Consider the following 20,425-nt stretch of genomic DNA (forward strand, 5'->3'; position numbering starts at 1 on the left):
TTTTCTCTCTACAGGTTCCTTTGTTTAAATTATTATGTTTATTACCCCTGATGCAGGAAAATTTGCAGAAAGAAGTTGAAATTGATGAGAGAGAAAATGATGAAGACCCGATGGATTGACTAGAAACAAAAAGAATCACAGGATTACCAAATGTATGTATAAACTTGCTTACATTCTTTTAGATTTCCACTTGTGTTTTGGTGGTCTTGAACCCCTGACATGGGCTTTCATAAGTCAAAGCACATGCCACTAAGACAGGTTGAAACAAATATTTCTACTTGTATTTTGAATTGATAAAATTGTTGTATGTGGAACTATTTAATTTTGGGGCTTTGATGTATCAGTGCTCCTTTCCCCGTGCAATCCCAAAATAGTCCCTTTGTCTTACAGAAGACATCTGTCTCCCAGTTTTTGGTAAGGGAAGACAACAGTCATGATATTGAGCTGAATATCAATTCCACTCCTCATATTAAAGGTGCATCTATATGTATTATGAGATTGTGACTTTCATGACTTTTCCTTTTTTAAAGGTTATAAGGAGTGGCTTTATGTCGCTGAATATTTGGTTGTGCAATGCAGGTCTATAAAATTCCTGAGTTTTGACAACGAAAGTTCTATCTTTGGGAATTTTCTTATTTTATGTTTCTTTTTCTCCTTATCATTTTATATTTTTCCATTTTTTGACATTCTTAAGAGCCCCAAGAAAAATCTCAACTTTCAAAGCTCAAGCTTTAAATCCAGAAAGAAATGTACAATCATTATTTTGAATGTAAGTATCTGCAACTGTAGTCCAATTGATCATTATAGCATTATGAATTATAACACAAACTGGCAACTGTGCTACAACTGCAGAATGGAGGTATGGATCAAATCCATTTCTCCCCAGGAATCATGTCGGCACATGAGTTGCACGCAAGCACCCCATCACATGGTACATGGTACAGTCTAGTCTAAATTGCAGTTAAACCACATTGGTTTCGGTGAGAAGTGAAAGAACTCTCATAGAAGTGAATAAAAGGGTCCAGTTACACTCGAATTAATGAAGGTTTTAATAGCCATTTAAAAGAAAGAATTTAACACTGTCAATCTTTGGTTGGAGGGCAGGGACTGTTTCGTCCCATTGACCAAAAATCAAGGCGCTGGATGCTTTCTTATTACAAAAAAATGTGACTGCGAGTTCTCTACTGCCCAAATTGTTGGAAGTTTCTTCGGGGAACATAGTAGGTTTTGATGGAGCACAAAGAATAGTATGATTTTCTTCCTATTAACCATCATCCTTGTGAATTGGATGCAGGCTGGAATTCCTATATGATCATAGTTGTAGGACTCCATACAAATGCAGTAAGTGGCAGATTCTTGTTGGTCATGCAATTTTTTTTTCCTGCATCAGATATAGATCCTCTTTTGGCCTACAAAAATTTGCTGCATGTCCAAATTTTAGAAATTCTTTACAATCTTGGTTTGTAGAGGATCAGTTACTGCAGGCCACGGTAACACAAGCAATAAGAATTCACCATATACCTACAAATCATGTTGTAGGGGATGCACTGATACATGCTAAATGTTTTGGGAGTGGGATGTACTACTACTTTTTGATAATGGGTTAGGAAAGGGTGAGCAGTGTGTTGAAATTTCTCAAGTTTTTGGGCTTATTATTTTCGGGAGTCTTTTGTTCTTTTTTCTTGTGTCCTTCATGTTTATCTCATATTTTAGCATGTCTGGGAGAAAGATGTCATTGACAAAAAAGAAAAGTTGCCTTAGGAAATTGGTGATTGTGAAGAGATCAATGACAGAACCTAATGAATGATCTATCAGAGGTAAATACATTTGATCTACATCACTTCTCTGTCTACCTATCCACATTTTGTTCTATTGAACAATGTTTGATAGACTATAGGTAGCTGACCGACAGCTAGGTGTTAGGCTGATGCCTAGACAGGTGCCCAGAGGTCAAGTAGTTCAAAAATTATTTTATAGAAAAGCTAATAAATATAAGAAACAAAAGGTAAAAAATGAATTATAATCCAAGGTAAGTATAATATGTTACTGGTGGTACCGGCTTGGGACCATTGAAAATACTAATTCATGAATCAATCTCCTCCTCCACACTCAAACTTGATACAAAATTTTAGGACAGGTAGCTAGTCAGCTGTTAGGGGGCCCACCTAGGCAGCCAGTGACAGTTTCTTAAAACATTGCTATTGATATATTATTTTCTCTATTATACATATTTTGTTGTGTTTGTGCTGTGTATGTGTGTCGATGCATATGGGTGCTTTGTGTATGTATTCGCATGTTTGCATTTCTAAATCCTTGGGCTTTTGCTGGCTATCGCATGATTATTTTTTGCTCTTTTTTAGTTGATACCTTAGGTGTGCTAACTTGTTATTGACTTAAATAATTGATTCCATTGTGTGGACTATCTAGGAGTATCAAAGTGTCACTTCTTTGTCCATTAAAGCGAAGAAATGCTTCTATTCAGAGAGCTAGCACGCAGACCAGCGGCAGCAAAACCTTTGCTACACAAGATGGATTTCTCCACACTGGTGTTATTTAAGCGAACTGCATTAGAATGGCAATATACTCAGTATATGCTTTCCCAGAAACACTCAAATATACCTGCAATATGATGTGCAAAGTAATATAATTCTGTTTCTTTTTAAAATTATGAGCATCATTTCTATTTAGTTCAATGTAAGCTTTCATATTCGTTTTTTTGTTGAAATTCAACAAGTTGCTATTGTAATATTATCATCCCAGTGTTGTTTCTCTTAACTCAGTAACTTTGACTTTCATATTCTTTTTTCTTTTCTTTTTTTTTTGATGAAATTCAACAAGTTGCTATTGTAATATTATCATCTCAATGTTGTTTCTCTTGACTCGGTAACTATTCATGTATCTGTAATCTTTGTTTAGGAATATGGTGTAGGTGATGGAGTGACTAATGCTTGGCAGTTACGTCTCTCAAATACAGGACAACACTAGGGAAGATGGTAATGGTCGTCAGGCAAGAAGGTCTTTCCACGATGCTCATATGTGGCGAGGTAGTCTTTGTAAAAGCAATGGATTTTGTACTTGGGTTCGGGAGAGCAGACTGCATGATATGATAAACGTACTTGCTACCTTGGGATTTTGGCATTTCTGTCTCTCTTTCTGGATGCAGCACGTGCTTGATTTCACCAGTGAGGTGTGTTTATATGTATTTTTTGCTGCTTCATATTCGAGTTAAAATTTCATATTGTAGTGACTTCTCTTTATTCTCACCAGCTGCCCAGCATGGGGATAGTTGTGGACATCAGAATTAAGTTTCCTATGGATATAGTGTAAAACTTCGTATATATTCTGTTGCCTGTTGTACTTTGCTTTTTTCTTCTGCCATGCGGTAGCTGACACCAAGGATTTTTGACTATTTATTCACATATTTGAATGATTGATACCATTCTTCTTATCTTTTAGTTCCATTGGGGGTTGCTTCTAATATAAATTATATATAAAAAAAACTTTTTTCTGAAACATTAAGCAAACTCATATTTGCTACTAAAGCTGTGTCCAATTAGAATTGCAATATTGGCCACAGTATGAAAGTAACCATGTCTGAAATAAAAAAATTTCCTTTCTTTTCCTTTTCATATTTCATTGAATTGAAATGTAGCTCCTAAGCTTAGTGGTCGACGTAGGAGCACATGGACGTTCCTGTTGTGTTCTTAGTCAAATTTGGGTGTGATACAAATAATATAAATAATGACCATATTATTCTTTGCCTGGAACGTCACTATTTTTTCTGTTATTGCATTTCAAATTGTTTTTTCAGACAAATGCATCGCCCAAATTGTTAAGAGAATGTTATGCAACAAGGGAAATGGGGCACTTTAGATGATTAAGGATGTAATTAAGCTAAGTCGAGTTTGAGTAGCTAGAGATTCAAGCTCGACTCGATTCAAAATGTTCGCACTCGAAATTTAATTCGAGATCAATTGAGCTTTAATATCCAAGCTCGAGTTTGACTCGATAAAATAAAAAAAAAGAGCATTACTCGAGATTGATTTAAGAATATCAACCAAGCCATATTCAGAGATTGAATTCGAGCTTTAGTCATAATTAAAACAATATGATTAAAATAAAATAGAATATAATATTAAATTTTAAAATAATAAAATTATAATATATATTATCAATAAAAATTTAATATTTTATTAAAAAATATATATATTTGATTAGATTTGCGAGCGGTGTATTTTGCTACATGAGCCCAACTCGAGTTTGAAAACAATCGAGTTGGATAGGTTAGCTCATTTTGTGCCTCTAGAGATGATAAACCTGGTTAGTGATGCTTGGGTTTTGGCAAAAGTGGTCTCACTGATCATTTCTTATTATTTATTTGGATACTGGGATGGTTTTGTTTAGAAAATCCATCATATCTATTGACATGACTGCTATAAATAGATGATATGACTACTTGCATCATCAATTTATATTGTTGGTAATGATAAATATGCAGCTTTTTTTTTTTAATACAAACGTAACTAAGGTGACTCAGCTTGGAAGAAAATTAGGAGGATAAGATTGAGCATCATTTTCTTGTATTAACGTAAAAGACTTTACCAACATATATGGTTGGAACTCACTGATTGGTTGATAATTAATTTTTTATAAAATGACCCTTTTTATATCTTTATAATGGTTATATGTTGCATAACATATTTAGGATATAACTTACTGAAAATTTATATATGTTTGCATGTAATTGAGTTATCATTGCCCCGATTTGACTTTAAGAAACTTGAACAAAAATAAAATAACAAATTCAATTTTCCCATAGAAACTTTAAATTCAATTCAACTTAATTTGTATAAAACTTGATTAAGCTTGGAATCAAATTTTGGCTGATATAGTCATTGAAAACAAAGCTAATTCATCTGCAGAATCAGATGCATTGCACCGACATCTGCATTTAGTAGACTTAGTTTCTCATTTCGATGTCCTTAATCAAAATAAAGAATTTGACAAAAAAAATGATATATCAACTATTTATTTGATGAGGCTTGCCCCATAAATTAAGAGTTTGACGAATTTTTGTAGATTAATGCTACAGTGCTCCATGTTTTTCAAAAGATTTGATGACTAAGGCTTGATCTTTTCATAACAAACTTAAAGTTCCTATCTCATTTTAGAGTCTCTTCTTTCTTCCGTATATCCAATCCGAAGGTTGCCCAGGAACCCATCCAATGTACCGTCCCTTTGGCGACGACCGCACGGGCAGCCCGCACCGTCCCAGCGACCGTTGCATTACCTCCGCCGCGGTCGGCTGCTGCACCTTCTTGGGCCACGCCACTTTCACTTCCGCTTTCGCTCATGACAGAGCCGCCGGCACCCACTTGTCCCCGTGCTACTTTCCATCGGAGATTCGCCATTGCTGATTGCGTTGCTGCCCAAGGTTGCAAACCGACTAGAATAAGAGGTAACTGGATTGACCTCATGCAGTAGCATGATTCCGAGATTAGAGCTCTCCTTTCCAGTTTCCACCTCACGTACTCATAAAACAATGTCTATTTGAGAGAGAGACAGACAGAGGAAGGAAGCTGCAGGCACGCCTGGCACAGCGATGGGGGTGGATAACCCGGTCAAGGATCCGAAATCTCCTCTTAGGAAAGAGAAGAAGAGGATGGAGTAGTGGTTTTACGCGTCCGATCCCGACGGTTGCGCGGAGCCCACCCACCTCCACCCCAAACCCCCGCGCCTCCACGAATATTCCCGCGTGAAGCCCAATTCCCGCCGCCGGAGTTACTCGCCGAGGCAAGTTAGGCTTCCTCGCCTTCGCCCAGTTAAGAAATATATATATATATATATATATAAAGCAATAAGCATAACAAAAAAAATCCTATCTCGGCTTAATTTTTTTTACAAAAAAAATCAGCGGACGGGGAAAAATCGAAAAAATAAGGGAAAAAGAAAGGAGGAGGGAAACAGATAACGGGGTCGGGGCTGCAGAAAAAAACCAAGGACCGGGATACCGGGAGGGAGGGAGGGAGGCAGGTCACAGGTTTATGAAATCCGGCCAATAACTCCGGCAAAAAGGGCCGATAAGGAAAACAGAAAGCGGCAATCCCTACTTGCTGCTCTGCTTTCCCTTTTTTCCCCCTCTCGTTCCCGAACCCCCCCAACCCTCATCGCAGTCGCCTCATCATATATCCTCGCCCTCTTCTTTCTCTCCGGCATTTCATCAAATATCTTGCACTGCACTACTCAACGTCTCCTTCGAACTCTCCCTCTGAAACAATCCTCCCCCTCTCCTCCCTGAAGGACCAAGTTAAATCTTAAGCCTTTATATATATAAAAGATGAGGGACAGAAATCGGAAATTCACCGCCAAAAAATGAGCTCCTTGGATTGCCCAAGAGCTCTTTACGTAGATAGAAGGATTTTGAATACAGTTAGTTGTTGCTGCATGGCGTCATTCCCTCTTCAGATGATAGCAGAATGCGGCTATTAGGTGAATTTCGACGTTCCGAGGGATCGTCATCGCCGCTGCCCTTGGCATTGAGAGAGATGGGAGGTAGATGGAGTCTTTTCGAGCTACAGCTGTCCAAGGTCTTGTGGGTTGTCTTGATGCTTCACCTGCAGAGTGATGAATGCCTGTCGCTTAATCTTGAAGGTTTATCATTTTTCTTTCTTTTCTTTATAACTATAATTTCTGTTATGGACGCTAGTTTAAGCTTTGTTTCCTAATGCTTGTACTGAAGGATTGGCTTTGTTGGAGTTTTGCTCGAAGGTGGAGGCTGATCCTCTTGGCGCCCTTGAAAATTGGGACCCTCTGGCCAACGACCCATGCAATTGGTCAGGTGTTCATTGCGTGGATGGTAAAGTAGAGATTTTGTAAGTCCATTGTCGTTCTTTTAAGTCCATAACCTTTGAGAAACCTTTTATCGATCCTGTCATGATATGAATCATTCACATGAGGATGAAAGACTTGTATTTGTTCTTAGCTCATTGGCTGCGATGGCTTCTTCTGTTTTATTTGACATTTCGTCAAATGAATCCTGGTGGAGCTGCCACCATTTTTCTTAAAGAAAAGAAAAGAAAAGGCTGGAATCCCCGAACTGTGATTAGTTTGTGAGCAGTTTTTGTTAAATTTGACCATGCCTCATATCATTTACATTAAATAAATCTCTCCCACATTGTCTGTCCAGGTTTCTGAGGCCCGTCATTTCTATTAGTATTTTCTTGTACTTGCTGCTCCATAGCTTCCTCTTCGATACTCAGTGTTACTATTTAAGATGTGGAAGTCTTACTATTCTTCAATCTTCATCATCCTTTTATCTCACTCTCCTTCCCCTCTGCCCAACATATGGATCAATAAGATATTCCTGCCGTGACTACTAGCTTGCAAGATTTTGTCATCAGACTTGGCAGCATGGGATGAATGCAGCACTCTAAAAGCTTGTTTTCATTTCACCTCCACTTCTAGCTTTATGTAAAAGCTTGGAGAAGAAATAAATGGATGGGTATTGGGAAGCGCGAGAAGGAATATATTGATCACATTGAAACCAATAAATGGAGGGAAAAAAAATGATGTCAACAGATTCTTAAGCATATCATCATGAAGATTATACAAAGCTTGTTGGTTTCTGTTAGTGTTAAACATAAAATATATACTTTACTGATGATCCTACAGCACATTATGATATGGATATTTAGAGGCAGGAAAAAAAAAGCCTTTTGCATTACCTGGGACTATATCATCACTGTTTCTACGTAGTGCTGGTTTGGCATATCTTGGCAAGTTAATTGGCTCTTTATGCAGGGGAATGTATGAATTTGTATCAATTATCCCTCTAGCATGTGATGTAGATTGCTCATATAAAATTTATCATTGCTGAAGATTTTTATCTTTGCAGTTTCATGAACATGCTCTTCTGTACACCTATGATAATGAAATGGGCATCAAAAATCAAAATTTAATGCATGAACATGCCTGCAATGTCATTTCCCTAACCCTAATCAAAAGCACAACTTAGCTTGTTGGCCATGATTTGCATATATGTTGTCTATTCTAAATCAAACCTGATTGCACCTGTAGGGACCTAAAAGGAATGTCTTTGGGTGGAATGCTGGCACCTGAGCTTGGAAAACTTGCCCACTTGAGATCTCTGTAAGATTTATCTTTGCTTTGTACTGCACTCCAGCCTACTCAATCAATTTCATTGGCTGTGGATTTCATATTTTTTGTATTGTCAGTTTCTAAGTTCTATGACCATAAAGATGGATAGCTTTGGCATTAGTTATGCTAGGCTCTTAATAGACAATTTGATGAATGATAATCTTTATGGATGGCAACACATTGACTTCTTATTAGAGTTGGGCACTGGGCTGGGCCGCCCACGGCCCGGCACGGCCCGGCACGAAGAGGGCCGTGCCAGAGTTATGCTAGGCTCTTAATAGACAATTTGATGAATGATAATCTTTATGGATGGCAACACATTGACTTCTTATTAGAGTTGGGCACTGGGCCGGGCCGCCCACGGCCCGGCACGAAGAGGGCCGTGCCTGGCACGACCCGATAGCTACAGTGCCGGGCCGTGCCTGGCACGGCCCATTTAAAGGGGCCGTGCCGGGTCACAGGTTACTGGCCCGCGAGCCGACCCAGGCACGGCCCGCTTCGGGCCTGGGCCGGCACGGCCCGCTCTAGGCCCGCGGGCCAGGCACGGCACGGCCCGCGGGCCAGCCCGGCACGGCCCATCAGGGCCTGGGCCGGGCTGGCCCGCGGGCCTGGCACGGTCCGGGCCTGGGCCCGGCCCGGCCCGATAAAAATTAATGCTTCATAATTTTTTTTAATAAATTAATAAATATTGAAAACTAAGGATTTATGAATATAAAGCCACCTTAATGGTGGGGGGTTTGGCATAGACCCCTACCAGTTTATTAATTTAAATCAAAATGGTACATGAAGGGAGGTTTGGACCTTGGTCTGACCTCCAGAATACAATAAGAAAGGGGCCAAAGGGCCGAGGTTTGGACCTTGGTCTGACCTCCAGAATACAATAAAAATGTACAATTATAAAAAATTAAGAAATCTTACTAATCATCAGTGATTCAGTGAATCAGTATTCACTCTTCAGTCTTCAGTAGTGTTTGTATCATCATCATCAGAGGATGTTGTATTATGTCCACCTTTATCTTGAAGTCTTGCCTCAGCATCCAACCAATCTTTGAAGCAGAGAAGCATCTCCACCGTTTCGCTCGTCATCCTACTTTTCTTTTCGTCAAGAACACGCCGACCTGCACTAAAAGCGGATTCCGATGCTACCGTGGACATCGGCACAGCTAAAATATCGCGTGCAATTGCAGACATAACAGGATATTGATTTCTAACACTCTTCCACCAAGATAATACATCTAGATTCTCTATTTGATTTTCATCATATGCAGACTGAAGATCATTTCGTAAATAAAATTCTAGTTCACTACTTAAAGATGAAGAAGATGAAGATAAACTTGAAGCATGTGTGTGTCTTCTCTGTGCAATGAATGAAAAAATAGATGATGAACGAGAACTACTAGAAGAAGGAATAGAGGTTTGTATTTGTGTTCTAGATCCACGAATTTTTTCATCATATATAGCATAAATATCATAAAGAAGTTGTTTTACCTCATTTTTAGCAGGTTCAGGATCTTTAATCATATTTTCACAGTATGCATCAAGTAAAATTAGCACGCCATTTAATTTAACTCTAGGATCAAATACAGCAGCTAAGTTATGCATAGGACATATCTTGTCCCAATACTCATTCCATTTAGATTCCATTAGGTCAATAATAGGCATTAAAACATCATCATATCTATGTTCTGCAAATTTTTGACTAATTATATATGCTTGTTGTAAAAATGAACATGAAGTTGGATAATAAATACCAGAAAAAACATTGGTAGCATTATAAAAACTAAGCAAAAAATCTTCCAAAATTTTTTCTTTATTCCAATCAGTTTCAGTCAATGTAAAGCCTAATCCACGATCATTAATATATGCACTTAATAAGTTTCTATATGGGTATGCATCATGTATCATGCTATATGTTGAGTTCCAACGAGTAATTACATCAAGTTTAAATTTTTTAAAACGTTTACCATGATTTATACATAGTTCCTTAAATTCTTGAAGTCTTGATCTTGAAGCATGAATAAAAAAACTGCATTTCTAATTTTACCAATCACATCTTGAATCATACCCATGCCAGCTTGAACAGAAAGATTTAAGATATGACATGCACATCTAATATGCAATAAATTTCCATCTAACATGGGATGCAATGAGTCTTTTAATAATGCAACAGCAGAATTATTATTAGATGCATTATCAAAAGTGATAGACATAATTTTATCATTAATATTATATGAACATGCAGTTTGATAAATAATATTTGAAATTTGTTGCCCAGAATGTGGAAAATCAAAAGCACGAAAAGCAAGAATACGTTTATTTAATTGCCAATCATTATCAATATAATGAGCAGTAATGGCAATAAAACAATTACTACCTACAGATGCTGACCAAATATCAGAAGTTAATGAAATTTTTACATTTAAAGTAGAAAGTGATTCAATTAAACTTTGTTTCATTGCTAAAAAGTTAGTCATAGCTACTCTTCTAAATGTACGCCTACTAGTTCTTTTGTAAGCAGGTTGTAGGTTTAATTGAACATATTCTTCAAAATTAAAAGATTCACATAAACTAAAAGGTAATTCATCCTTAACTATCCATTTTACAAGTGCTTTTCTTTGATTTTCATGATTATATGCAAAATTACCTACAAGTAATCCTCCTTGTATATTAAGGGTACTTTGAGTTGAGCATGAGAATCATGCATCCTATGACTCTCTTGATGTCTTTTTAAATGCCCTGTTCCCCCGCTACTACTACAACTATAAAGTTTGGCACATTTTTTACATTTAGCTTTCCAGACTCCATCAACCATAACTCTATCAAATTCAATCCATACAGCACTAGTCCTCTTACGAGAAGAGGTTTGATCTTCACTCGGTTCACTAGTTCTAGAGGAACTAGGAACATGGGGCTGGGGATTAGTTTCTTCTCCCTCAGAAACAGGAGGAATGCCAAACTGACTTTCCTCAAAAGATGACATATCTAAATTGATGAATTAAAAAAATAAAAACTAACCACAAGGAGGATTGGAGGAATTGAGTAGAGGGTCGGAGGGCAGAGGCAGAGCCGCAGAGCCGAGATTCTGAGCTTCCTCTTGTGCTCTCAACAGGAGTGACCTTCTCTTCTCAACAGGAACCTCCTCTTGTGTAGCACTTGAACACTTGCTAAATGCAAACTAAAAATTAAATTGCTAGAAGAGCACTTTAGAAGAGAGAAATAATAGTATTAGAGAAGGAGAGAATAGTTGGTTTGGTGTGGTGAGAATGAGGGAGGAAAGGGCTATTTATAGAAGCCCCAAAAATTTTTTTCCCAAAATACCCCTCAATTCAGCCGTTATTGGACTGTTGGGAGGGGTAAAACCGACTTTTTCCCAAAATAGCCGTTGGAAACGGCTATTTTCCTCACCCCTCACCGTTGCACCCGTTACGGGCCGTGCCTGGCCCGGCACGGCCCGATGCCCAACACTACTTCTTATTGAGTCCATTTTGCTACTTTCATGATTATCATCTTCCAAAACTACATTTATTGTCAGCAATTTTTTGGTAAGTTCTTGGCTTGTCGTAGAAAAATTAGAGGTTCTCAACCAATAAAGGTTCTCTTCTTATACTGAATAGAAGTTTGTTGCATGATTTATCGTTTGAAAATATGATAGATTTTATGTTAGGCTGTTTAAAGTAATCTAGTGATGTTTTAACTTATAAATCCTGATGAGAAATAATGAACCATGCAAATCTTTGGTATTAATGGCACCTTGCAACTTATGTGGAAGAGTGAAATGTCACGATGTTGCTCAGGAAAGCAATCTTGTTGAACCTGAAAGTGTACTTTCTTGACAAAATGAACCTTATTATCTTCAAATCAATCTTCTCTAAATTCACTTTCCTTAAATCTCCTTCCAAGGTCATGGACGAATCTAATGGAACCATCAACCATGTTTTATAACTGAACAAGGTTACAGAAGCAACTGGCCTCACATCTATAACGCATGCTGGAACACGAATAATATTCGAGCCTGAATGGGGCTGACGGGTCTAGTTTTTAAAACATGAGCCACCTGGCAAAAGCTCAGATTCCCTATGTGCATCCCTACCTGCAGATTTAACAGCATGTGCTTCTATGCCCCCCATCCCACCCGAAAACCAAAAAAAAAAAATGCATGCACTTTGTGCAAATATGATGCTTATTGTGATATCAATCAACATACCATTTAAATCTTTTTCTTAGTTATTATATCACAGATGAACTGAATCATCTATAATATATCATATTCAATTGTTTTCATCTAACTAATTATGGGAAATATTTAATGATGAAATAATTGGTTGAATTTTTGCGTACTGTTTACTTTTAGATTAAAAAAATAGCTAATATCATTATCATCACTAGCATCATTATTATCTTCTTGGTTATATATAAATACTCTTCTTTTGTATGCAGTGTGCTTTCTAAGAATAATTTCTCAGGAGTTATACCTAAGGAGATTGGAGGGCTGACCATGTTGGAGCTCTTGGATTTGAGGAGAAATAATTTGAGTGGGAGAATTCCGGTGGAGATAGGGGAAATGCTATCACTTAAGTGCCTGTGAGTCAACAATGACATTATCTTTTTGCTTTTATGCTCTAAATTTGAACTTATGTGGCATGTTTTTTTATATTGGATCAGTCTGCTTTCTCATAACAAACTTCAAGATGGCAAACTTTCGATTGAGAAGCTTAATATGCTTTCAGAGATAGAATGTAGACGAGGTCGTTCTGGTGATGTGGCTACTGAAATTGGCCGTATAAACAGAAAGGTTGGAGTTGGACAGTGGTAAGTGACCGTCATTTCTCTATATGGTAATGGCAGCTGTACATGTTAATAGCAACATAAAAGCTTTAATAAACCTTGTAGATGATATATTTTTTTAATCCAATAATTTTCTGATTATATGGTTTTGGAATGATTTACTACATAATCTACCATGTCTTTAATCTTTCTGCTCTTGACTTTGTGCATGTTTGAAATTAAGAGTATACATATTCTAATGAGGCTAGAATGCTTTCAGTGGCAGAGCCAAAGCTCCCTCTTCTCTCCAAAGTATTCCCCCTTATCCCCCCCGACCCCCCAACCGCACTTGCTCCCACCAAAGATTGTGGTTGCCATGTTTCCCTTCCATGGGTCCCACTTCCTAATCCTTCCACAGTAATAAACAGTCAATGTTTTTCTATCTTCTCACTTCCTAATCCTATTTGTATATGTATAATTTTGCTTGTTAACTATATTACAGTCATTCTTTTTGTGTCCGCTTGATATATAGGCAAGTGACCTTCAAAATAAATGATTTCTAGTTTTTAGATATTTTGTGCATTGTAAATCATAATCGATGGTGTAGATTTTCATCTCGAGAGGGCTATCATTGATTTTTGTCAAGAAGCATTTCAGGTCAAATGCTCTCAAAAGCATCTAGCTTAACCCTATATAATCTATAGTATATTAAAATGAGTGGGTCGCGGCCAAAGATATATCAATTTTTTTTTCAATCAAATTCATGGATATTTTGTGTAAAACTTTATTAAAGAAAAACTTTCTAATGGGATATGGTTTAAAACTTTAAATATTAGATAAATAATGTCTAGTTGCTTAACTACCTCTCTAGTACATAATCTCTAACTGACCTTGACTCCCCAGACTCATCTGTACGGTTGATTGACATGGTATTCTTGATATATATGCTATTTTTAGTCTCACTTGGTTGACATTGATACTTCTGCTATATTGGACCTAGAAAAATTGTGGTCTGAAGTGTGCTAGGGTTAAGGATAGATTAAATAGACTTACTTAATGTTAATTCCTTTTTGCTATTGACAATTGATAGCAGCAGGTGTGCAAATCCAGATCTTTTGGCAATCAAGAAACAATTCCACAAAGGATTGGCGATCCTCAAAAAAATCTTTTAAATCTTTAATTGGATATTATATCCATGAAGAGTATGAAAGGCTGATTTTTTGTGCTTTATGTGCCTAATTGCAGATATCTTGATCAAGATTCTCTATATGTTTATTCCATCATAAAGCACGAAAGATATGTTTCCATCTGCATTCATGCATATATCTTCACATACGTACATTCACACAAACACAAACATTGAGACATGAATTTCTTCTATCTGCATATGGCTCCTTTTCGCCATTATTCTTTTTGTAGATCAAACTAATATTTTTGGCATATACTATACTGAGCATGTATATATATTAAAACCTCAACTTCTGGCAAAGTGGTCTGCAGCAACTGAAAGAGGCTAACTCCATTGTGTTCTCATTCAAAATAAGACTTCTTAGTTTTCTTGTCATCTTGTCCTTTATTTTTTCAGTTGTTAACATCTTGCCTTTTATGAAACTATCTGGGTCTTTCTTATTTTTATTTTTTATTTTTTTTAATGCTTCCAATAAGGAAATCTCCTGTGTTATAGGATCAAGTTCAAAAGGGGCTTTCCTGCACAGAGTCACAGAGGGAAACATGACACTGACTTACCAAGTGAGTAAGATACTCTTTTACTGGTAAAGATAATCTTCATAACCATAACCAAACATGTTATATAGGCCTTCTGACATTTATATTCTTCTGTCTGCTGCAGGTTTCACTGACCCATATCTTGTGGAAAATGCACCGCACATTGTAAATTCTGTTCGTCGTAAGCTACTTCAGGAAGCTCACAATCTTCCCGCTGCTCCAGTAAAAGGTGCCACTCCTCAAGAATCTGCTGATGTGCCATCTATTGGAACTGGCTCATTTCAGGCAGTTCCAGAAAACGGGAGTGGTAAGGACCTACTTGCAGCGCCTGCTTCTAGTTCACCTCATACCCAAGTCGCACCTCCAAAGGAAAGCAATACAAAGGATAACAACTCTGCACTAAGTGGAATAATGGGAAAGTGGGGGTATATTCTCGTACTTCCGGGGCTTGTTTTACTTCTTACCATTACTGGAAGCATTTTCATGTGCCGCAGCCAGGGAGGGGAAAAAATGGGTCCTTGGAAGACTGGCCTAACTGGTCAGTTGCAGAAAGCACTTATTACAGGTGATATTTTATTATCGCTTCCATTTTTTAAGACAACATTCTCATTGAATGTGCAAGATGGCCAAATACTGTTTATGCATGACACTGCATTAAATGGAAAGAATTTTTAAAAAAATGAAGATCTTGTACTTCTTCATATATTCCAGGTTTTGTTTTTAAGAAATTCATATTTCCAGGTATTAATATAATATTTTTTATTTATATTATCCACGTTTTAGTAGCAGCTCAATGAGAGCACATCCAACAATGAAGAGAAATAAATACAAATGGTGATCTGTTTTTATTAACGGAGCTTGAGGTTGCAGTTACTGATTCATGACATCCCACACACAATGGGGATGGCTATACGTCCCTGCAGAGACCAATGAGGTACAAATAGATCGGTTAACAAGTCATATGCAAAGAGATGTATGCATGGCTTGAACTTGATGATGCTATAATTGGTTACTCAAGCTCAGTCAGGTTTGCGACTTCAGGGAGAGGACTGGTGTGGAAACAGTGGATTGTTAATTATTTGAAAACTCTTTCAAAAATTCAATGATTTGCTCTACCAATTGTAGATGCTGTAGGGAGAGTCCAGATCAATCTAAGTATTATTTAGCCACTTGTTGTATAATGAAATTGGGAACCTGTACAACATTACCATTTATCACACTAAAGTGGTAGAGATTAGTGACATTGACACCCATATGATGTAGCCATCTATAGCCAAATAACCTTGCAAAGTATCCTTGTCATTGCATGATGCTCAGCCTTAGTTTTGGAATGAGAGATGATATCATGATTTTTCACTTTTTCAACTACTAAAGAAAATAATGCTTCCCTTCAAAGTTCTCCCAGAAAGGTTTAACTGGGTCCCTCTCATTTGTGGGTAGTGCATGCTCACAAAACAGTGCTCCTAAAGTAATATACATCTCTCTTCTAGCACTGAAACAAATGTTTGCCTGCCCAATCCATCGTAAACGGTGTGGAGCTCTAGCAAGTTCTGACATAAAGATAAAAGCAAGAAGTGAGAGGAGCAATTGATGATGTTATGTAGGTACAATATAATATGTGGAATGAATGTGGCACCTGATACTATGATGTTGGTATCAGATAATTGTTTAGTGCCGCAAACAATACGAGCTATATCAAGTGGGGGAAATTTTTTTCCCTTTAACATGGCTCTCAATGATATGATCTATGGTGTTGGTTCTGGAAGAGGCTCTTCATGTTAGGATATAGCTATATTCATTTATCAGAAGTCATTTACGTAAGTGAAATTTATAAGCTGTGTCGTGATTCATAACAAGCAGACATGTGGAAGGCACCAACTCAAGGGATCCAACAAAATTTATGCATTGATAACCTTGACCTTCTATGTCCTTTTGATGTACAAAATTTTCATTTTCTTAATGTGTTGGTGATGGGTTTCCATATTTAAATCAAAGAAGAGAAAAAGAAGAAATAATGAAAGAAACAGAAAGTATAGATGACCAAAATAGCCACTTAACCTGAAAAATGTTGCTTTAGAAGGCATTTGCAGAAGAACCATCATGATGTTGAGAGCAATTTCTTTGTAAATATGATGTTCAATTAAGCTGGAGTTGATGAAAAATGGCCTGGTCATATAAGCTCAATTTGAATACTTACATGGATTACAATACGAGCACTTAAAACTTGGTGCATCATATGACATTGCCAATTGGCTTCTTTGACTTGCCAATCTTTCTAAGTATATAAAGCTTTGTACATTGGCTAAAGGGTAAAAAAAAGGTACTTGTTGAAAGCGGGCATTGCACACAAAGTGGCGCCGTAAAAGTATAATCTTAATGGTAATTACCAAATTCAAAAGTAATTTGAAGACTTTCTTGCCATTGACTTTCATGGCTTGTTTGGCCCCTTAGCAGTACATTATTGTGGGAGTATTTGCCAGAGATAATACTGAAGAAAGAGTTAGTCCGCACTTCAGTTTCCTTTTGTTAATTTTCATTTATTCCTCTTATATTCAAATACTGTTGCTATACTAATAGTAGATGTGGCAGTGTGCATGATACACATGACTCTGTAGTAAGCCTTTTTATTATAAGTTGGGTTTAGAGCTTACATTCCAAGAGTTTTTGTCACCAATTGGCAATCCTATAAAATATGCCTTTTAGAGCAGTGCATCAAATAATAAAGTTTCTAATGTAAATATTGTTTTTCATCATATAGGATTTTTATAGTCTAAATATTTCACTAGATTTGCATTTTCTTCAGGGGTGCCAAAATTACAACGATCAGAACTGGAAGCTGCTTGTGAGGACTTCAGCAACATTTTAAATTCTTATCCAGATTGTACTATGTTTAAGGGGACATTGTCAAGTGGGGTTGAGATAGCTGTTATCTCTACCAAGATTGCATCTACCATAGATTGGTCAAGGCGTTCAGAAATGCGTTTTAGAAGAAAGGTTTGCCATTCTCTTGTTATTTTATGCACTTTGAACAATAATTCACGTTGGCACATATCAGTTATTAATATATATACATATATATATTTTTCTTTTATCCGTATTGTGCAGATAGACACTTTATCACAAGTAAATCATAAAAACTTTGTCAATCTTATTGGTTACTGCAAGGAAGATGAACCCTTTATGAGGATGATGGTGTTTGAGTATGCTCCCAATGGGACTCTATTTGACCATCTTCATGGTAGGAATACGAAGTTCTTGATCTGATGAATTTGTTGGATTTTAAGAGGACTATAAATGGAAAGAATATAATGATGGAATTTCTGGCTTTGCAGTCAAACTATTTGAACCTCTTGACTGGGGTGCTAGAATGAGGATTATTATGGGCATAGCTTATTGCCTCCAGTACTTGCACCATGAGCTCAACCCACCTGTGTCATTCTCTAATCTGCAATCAAATTCTATCTTTCTGACGGACGATTATGCTGCCAAGGTACATTAATATATGTGCCTGTGTACAACTTTTTTCCATACTCTTTGGCTATAAACTGATCATCTTCTCCAGATTGCCGATCTTAGTATGTGGAAAGAATTTACTGCAGCTGCTGCTAAACGAAATACATCTGGGGATGATTTGGATCTCTCTGGATCACCTTTCAGTGATCCTGGGACCAACATTTACAGTTTTGGATTGATTACTTTAGAAATCATTTCTGGAAAGCTTCCATATTCTGAAGAGCAAGGTTCCCTCCTGAATTGGGTAAGACCTTGTTTTTCATCCTTGGGCACAACAACTTATGGAGTATACCAATTTGTGTGGCTTTTTCTTGTTATTTGTTTGCATGTGTGAAAGTTCCATTAATGCTAGAAATTAGTAGTCATATCCCGTAATCCTTTTTCTCAAAACTTGCAAAAGTAACGGCTTATTTTCTTGAACATTGCCAAACATATTTTCGCTACCAATTTATCTCATTTGCTAAATTTACAGGCTATGGAATATTTGAATGATAAGCGTAACATTAGGCATCTGGTTGATCCCACATTGAAGAATTATAAAGACAGTGAGTTAGATATTGTATGCGAGGTAATTCAAGAATGCATTCATCCAGATCCAAAGCACAGGCCAAATATGAAGGAGATAACTGCTAAATTAAGGGAAGTGCTGGCGATCTCACCTGATGCAGCAACACCAAGACTTTCTCCTCTTTGGTGGGCAGAGCTTGAGATCCTCTCAATGGAAGCAAGTTAATAGAAAAATTGTAACTGGTTAGCTCCATTGTATTCCACTTTGTAGAGTTAATGCAAAATATTTGTGTCAGTGTTGCTTCTCCTTGTCCCATGTTGATTTCACTGTACCACCCACTCTCCATATCCGGCCCAACAGAATTCTCTCCTATTCTTTTTCTTCTCCACTGACATTTTAAATAAAGTGTGATCCATGGGGTCATACATGGTTTATTTAATCTCCCCACTTACACTGTGAGAGAGACTGGGATGTGACAAATATCTGAGTGCTTGGATTGGAGGCCTTTCTACAACATATTTATTGCAAATTTTGTAGAATTCTAATTCAACAGTCGTTCACAATGGATTGATAATGACAGGTTCAAAGTTCTAAACTCCTTTTTGATCATTTTCTTTTTCCATTTTAATTTCAAGGTTTGGTTGTTCTATCTATAACTAAGTGTGATATTGTCATAAACAAGTGCTTAAAGAGCATTATATAGGATGGCCTTTCAAAAAACAGCGATGGTTGCTGCACCTCTCTTTTTTTATCATGGGGCTGTTGTTTTTTCTCTTAGTCAAGTCGTTGACAGCAAGCGGATGGGTACGTGACCATGCGATAGCTCTTTGACGGGCAGGCAGCAATGTTACTTGCACTGAAATGGAACGCATGGTAGCTATTGATCAGTGGAAGCAATTACTGGCTTTTTTTTCCTTCTGAGGAACACAGTAGTAGACTAGTAGTTTGCTTGGTGCCAGTCTGCTCATAATTTAGCAAAAGTTTGCAACTTCCCAAAAAGATTCTTTGCATCTTTTCGCAGCCGACTGAAATCGGGAAGGAGGAAAAAAAATGTGAGGTATTCTGAAAATTTAGGTATGATCGTAGCGAAGGCTTTTGCCACCATGTTTAAGCAAAGTTGAAACGGCTATGTTTCAACTACTGGTTATATATCTAGGATTATTGTTATGTCTAGTCCTTCAAAAAGCCCCTCCAAATATATGAAACTAGAACCTCATTTCCTTAAATCCTATAATGAATGATGCATGCAAATAGGCAGTAGCCTTAATTATTAATTTGATTTCTTTTTACCGAACTTGCCTCCATTCAGATTCATGGTATCTAGTGATACGACGTCGATTTTTAGTGGCAAAATGGGCTACGAGTTGCTACTTAAATCCTTGCTAACAAATTAGATCTGGATCCGGGCTGATTTTTCAAATATTCTAGGCTATATGAGCGATGCTAACCGAAATCAATCAGGAGCACGGATCCTCTCCAGCGTATGTGTGGCACCTGAGTGACGTGCAGTGTGGATGGCTGCCATCAAGAGATAGATGGCCACCGAACAAGACAGTCCACGAGCACGTACCATGTCATACAAAACATATTATTTGATAGTCGTCCATCTCGGCCATCCAAGGATCTGTGCACTGCAGAGGATCTCGGGATTACATGTTCACTGCACAGCAGAGCCAAAGTCCATAACCTTGGTCCACAATTCATGGCTGACACTGGTCCTAGTCATAGCAAAATTTTATCTTGTTCAAGGTCACATAA

General features: G+C 37.4%; 1 protein-coding gene across 3 annotated transcripts; it reads left to right on the plus strand.

Moving 5' to 3' along the window:
- The first annotated feature begins 158 nt into the window (after window positions 1-158).
- On the plus strand, window positions 159-19,106 carry LOC103707329 (protein MALE DISCOVERER 2-like). Of its 3 annotated transcripts, none has more exons than XM_089930940.1 (14): window positions 159-2,638; window positions 2,975-3,187; window positions 6,466-6,651; window positions 6,740-6,872; window positions 8,077-8,148; window positions 12,595-12,738; window positions 12,820-12,966; window positions 14,606-14,670; window positions 14,771-15,211; window positions 17,450-17,640; window positions 17,752-17,884; window positions 17,979-18,136; window positions 18,209-18,403; window positions 18,632-19,106. In XM_089930940.1, the coding sequence occupies exons 3-14, from the start codon at window positions 6,477-6,479 to the stop codon at window positions 18,890-18,892; spliced, it is 2,115 nt and encodes a 704-aa protein (XP_089787066.1). In that variant the 5' UTR covers window positions 159-2,638; window positions 2,975-3,187; window positions 6,466-6,476; the 3' UTR covers window positions 18,893-19,106. The 3 variants fall into 3 exon arrangements, with proteins under 3 accessions (XP_089787066.1, XP_089787067.1, XP_088578650.2); XM_088722524.2 differs by lacking the exons at window positions 159-2,638; window positions 2,975-3,187 and adding exons at window positions 4,004-5,458; window positions 5,566-5,793; XM_089930941.1 differs by lacking the exons at window positions 6,466-6,651; window positions 6,740-6,872.
- The last annotated feature ends 1,319 nt before the right edge of the window (window positions 19,107-20,425 follow it).

Source organism: Phoenix dactylifera, chromosome 5 (assembly GCF_051530095.1).
Source record: "Phoenix dactylifera cultivar Ajwa chromosome 5, Ajwa_hap1_PhDact_Kaust_v1.1, whole genome shotgun sequence".
Lineage (NCBI taxonomy): Eukaryota > Viridiplantae > Streptophyta > Magnoliopsida > Arecales > Arecaceae > Phoenix > Phoenix dactylifera.

Bases quoted from the DNA above. Each gene is read 5' to 3' on its own strand.
- LOC103707329 (XM_089930940.1), top strand. From the start codon at position 6,477: ATGCGGCTATTAGGTGAATTTCGACGTTCCGAGGGATCGTCATCGCCG. The intron at 12,967-14,605 runs GTAAGTGACCGT...CCTGTGTTATAG, and splicing joins AAGGTTGGAGTTGGACAGTG to GATCAAGTTCAAAAGGGGCT. The intron at 15,212-17,449 runs GTGATATTTTAT...CATTTTCTTCAG, and splicing joins GCAGAAAGCACTTATTACAG to GGGTGCCAAAATTACAACGA.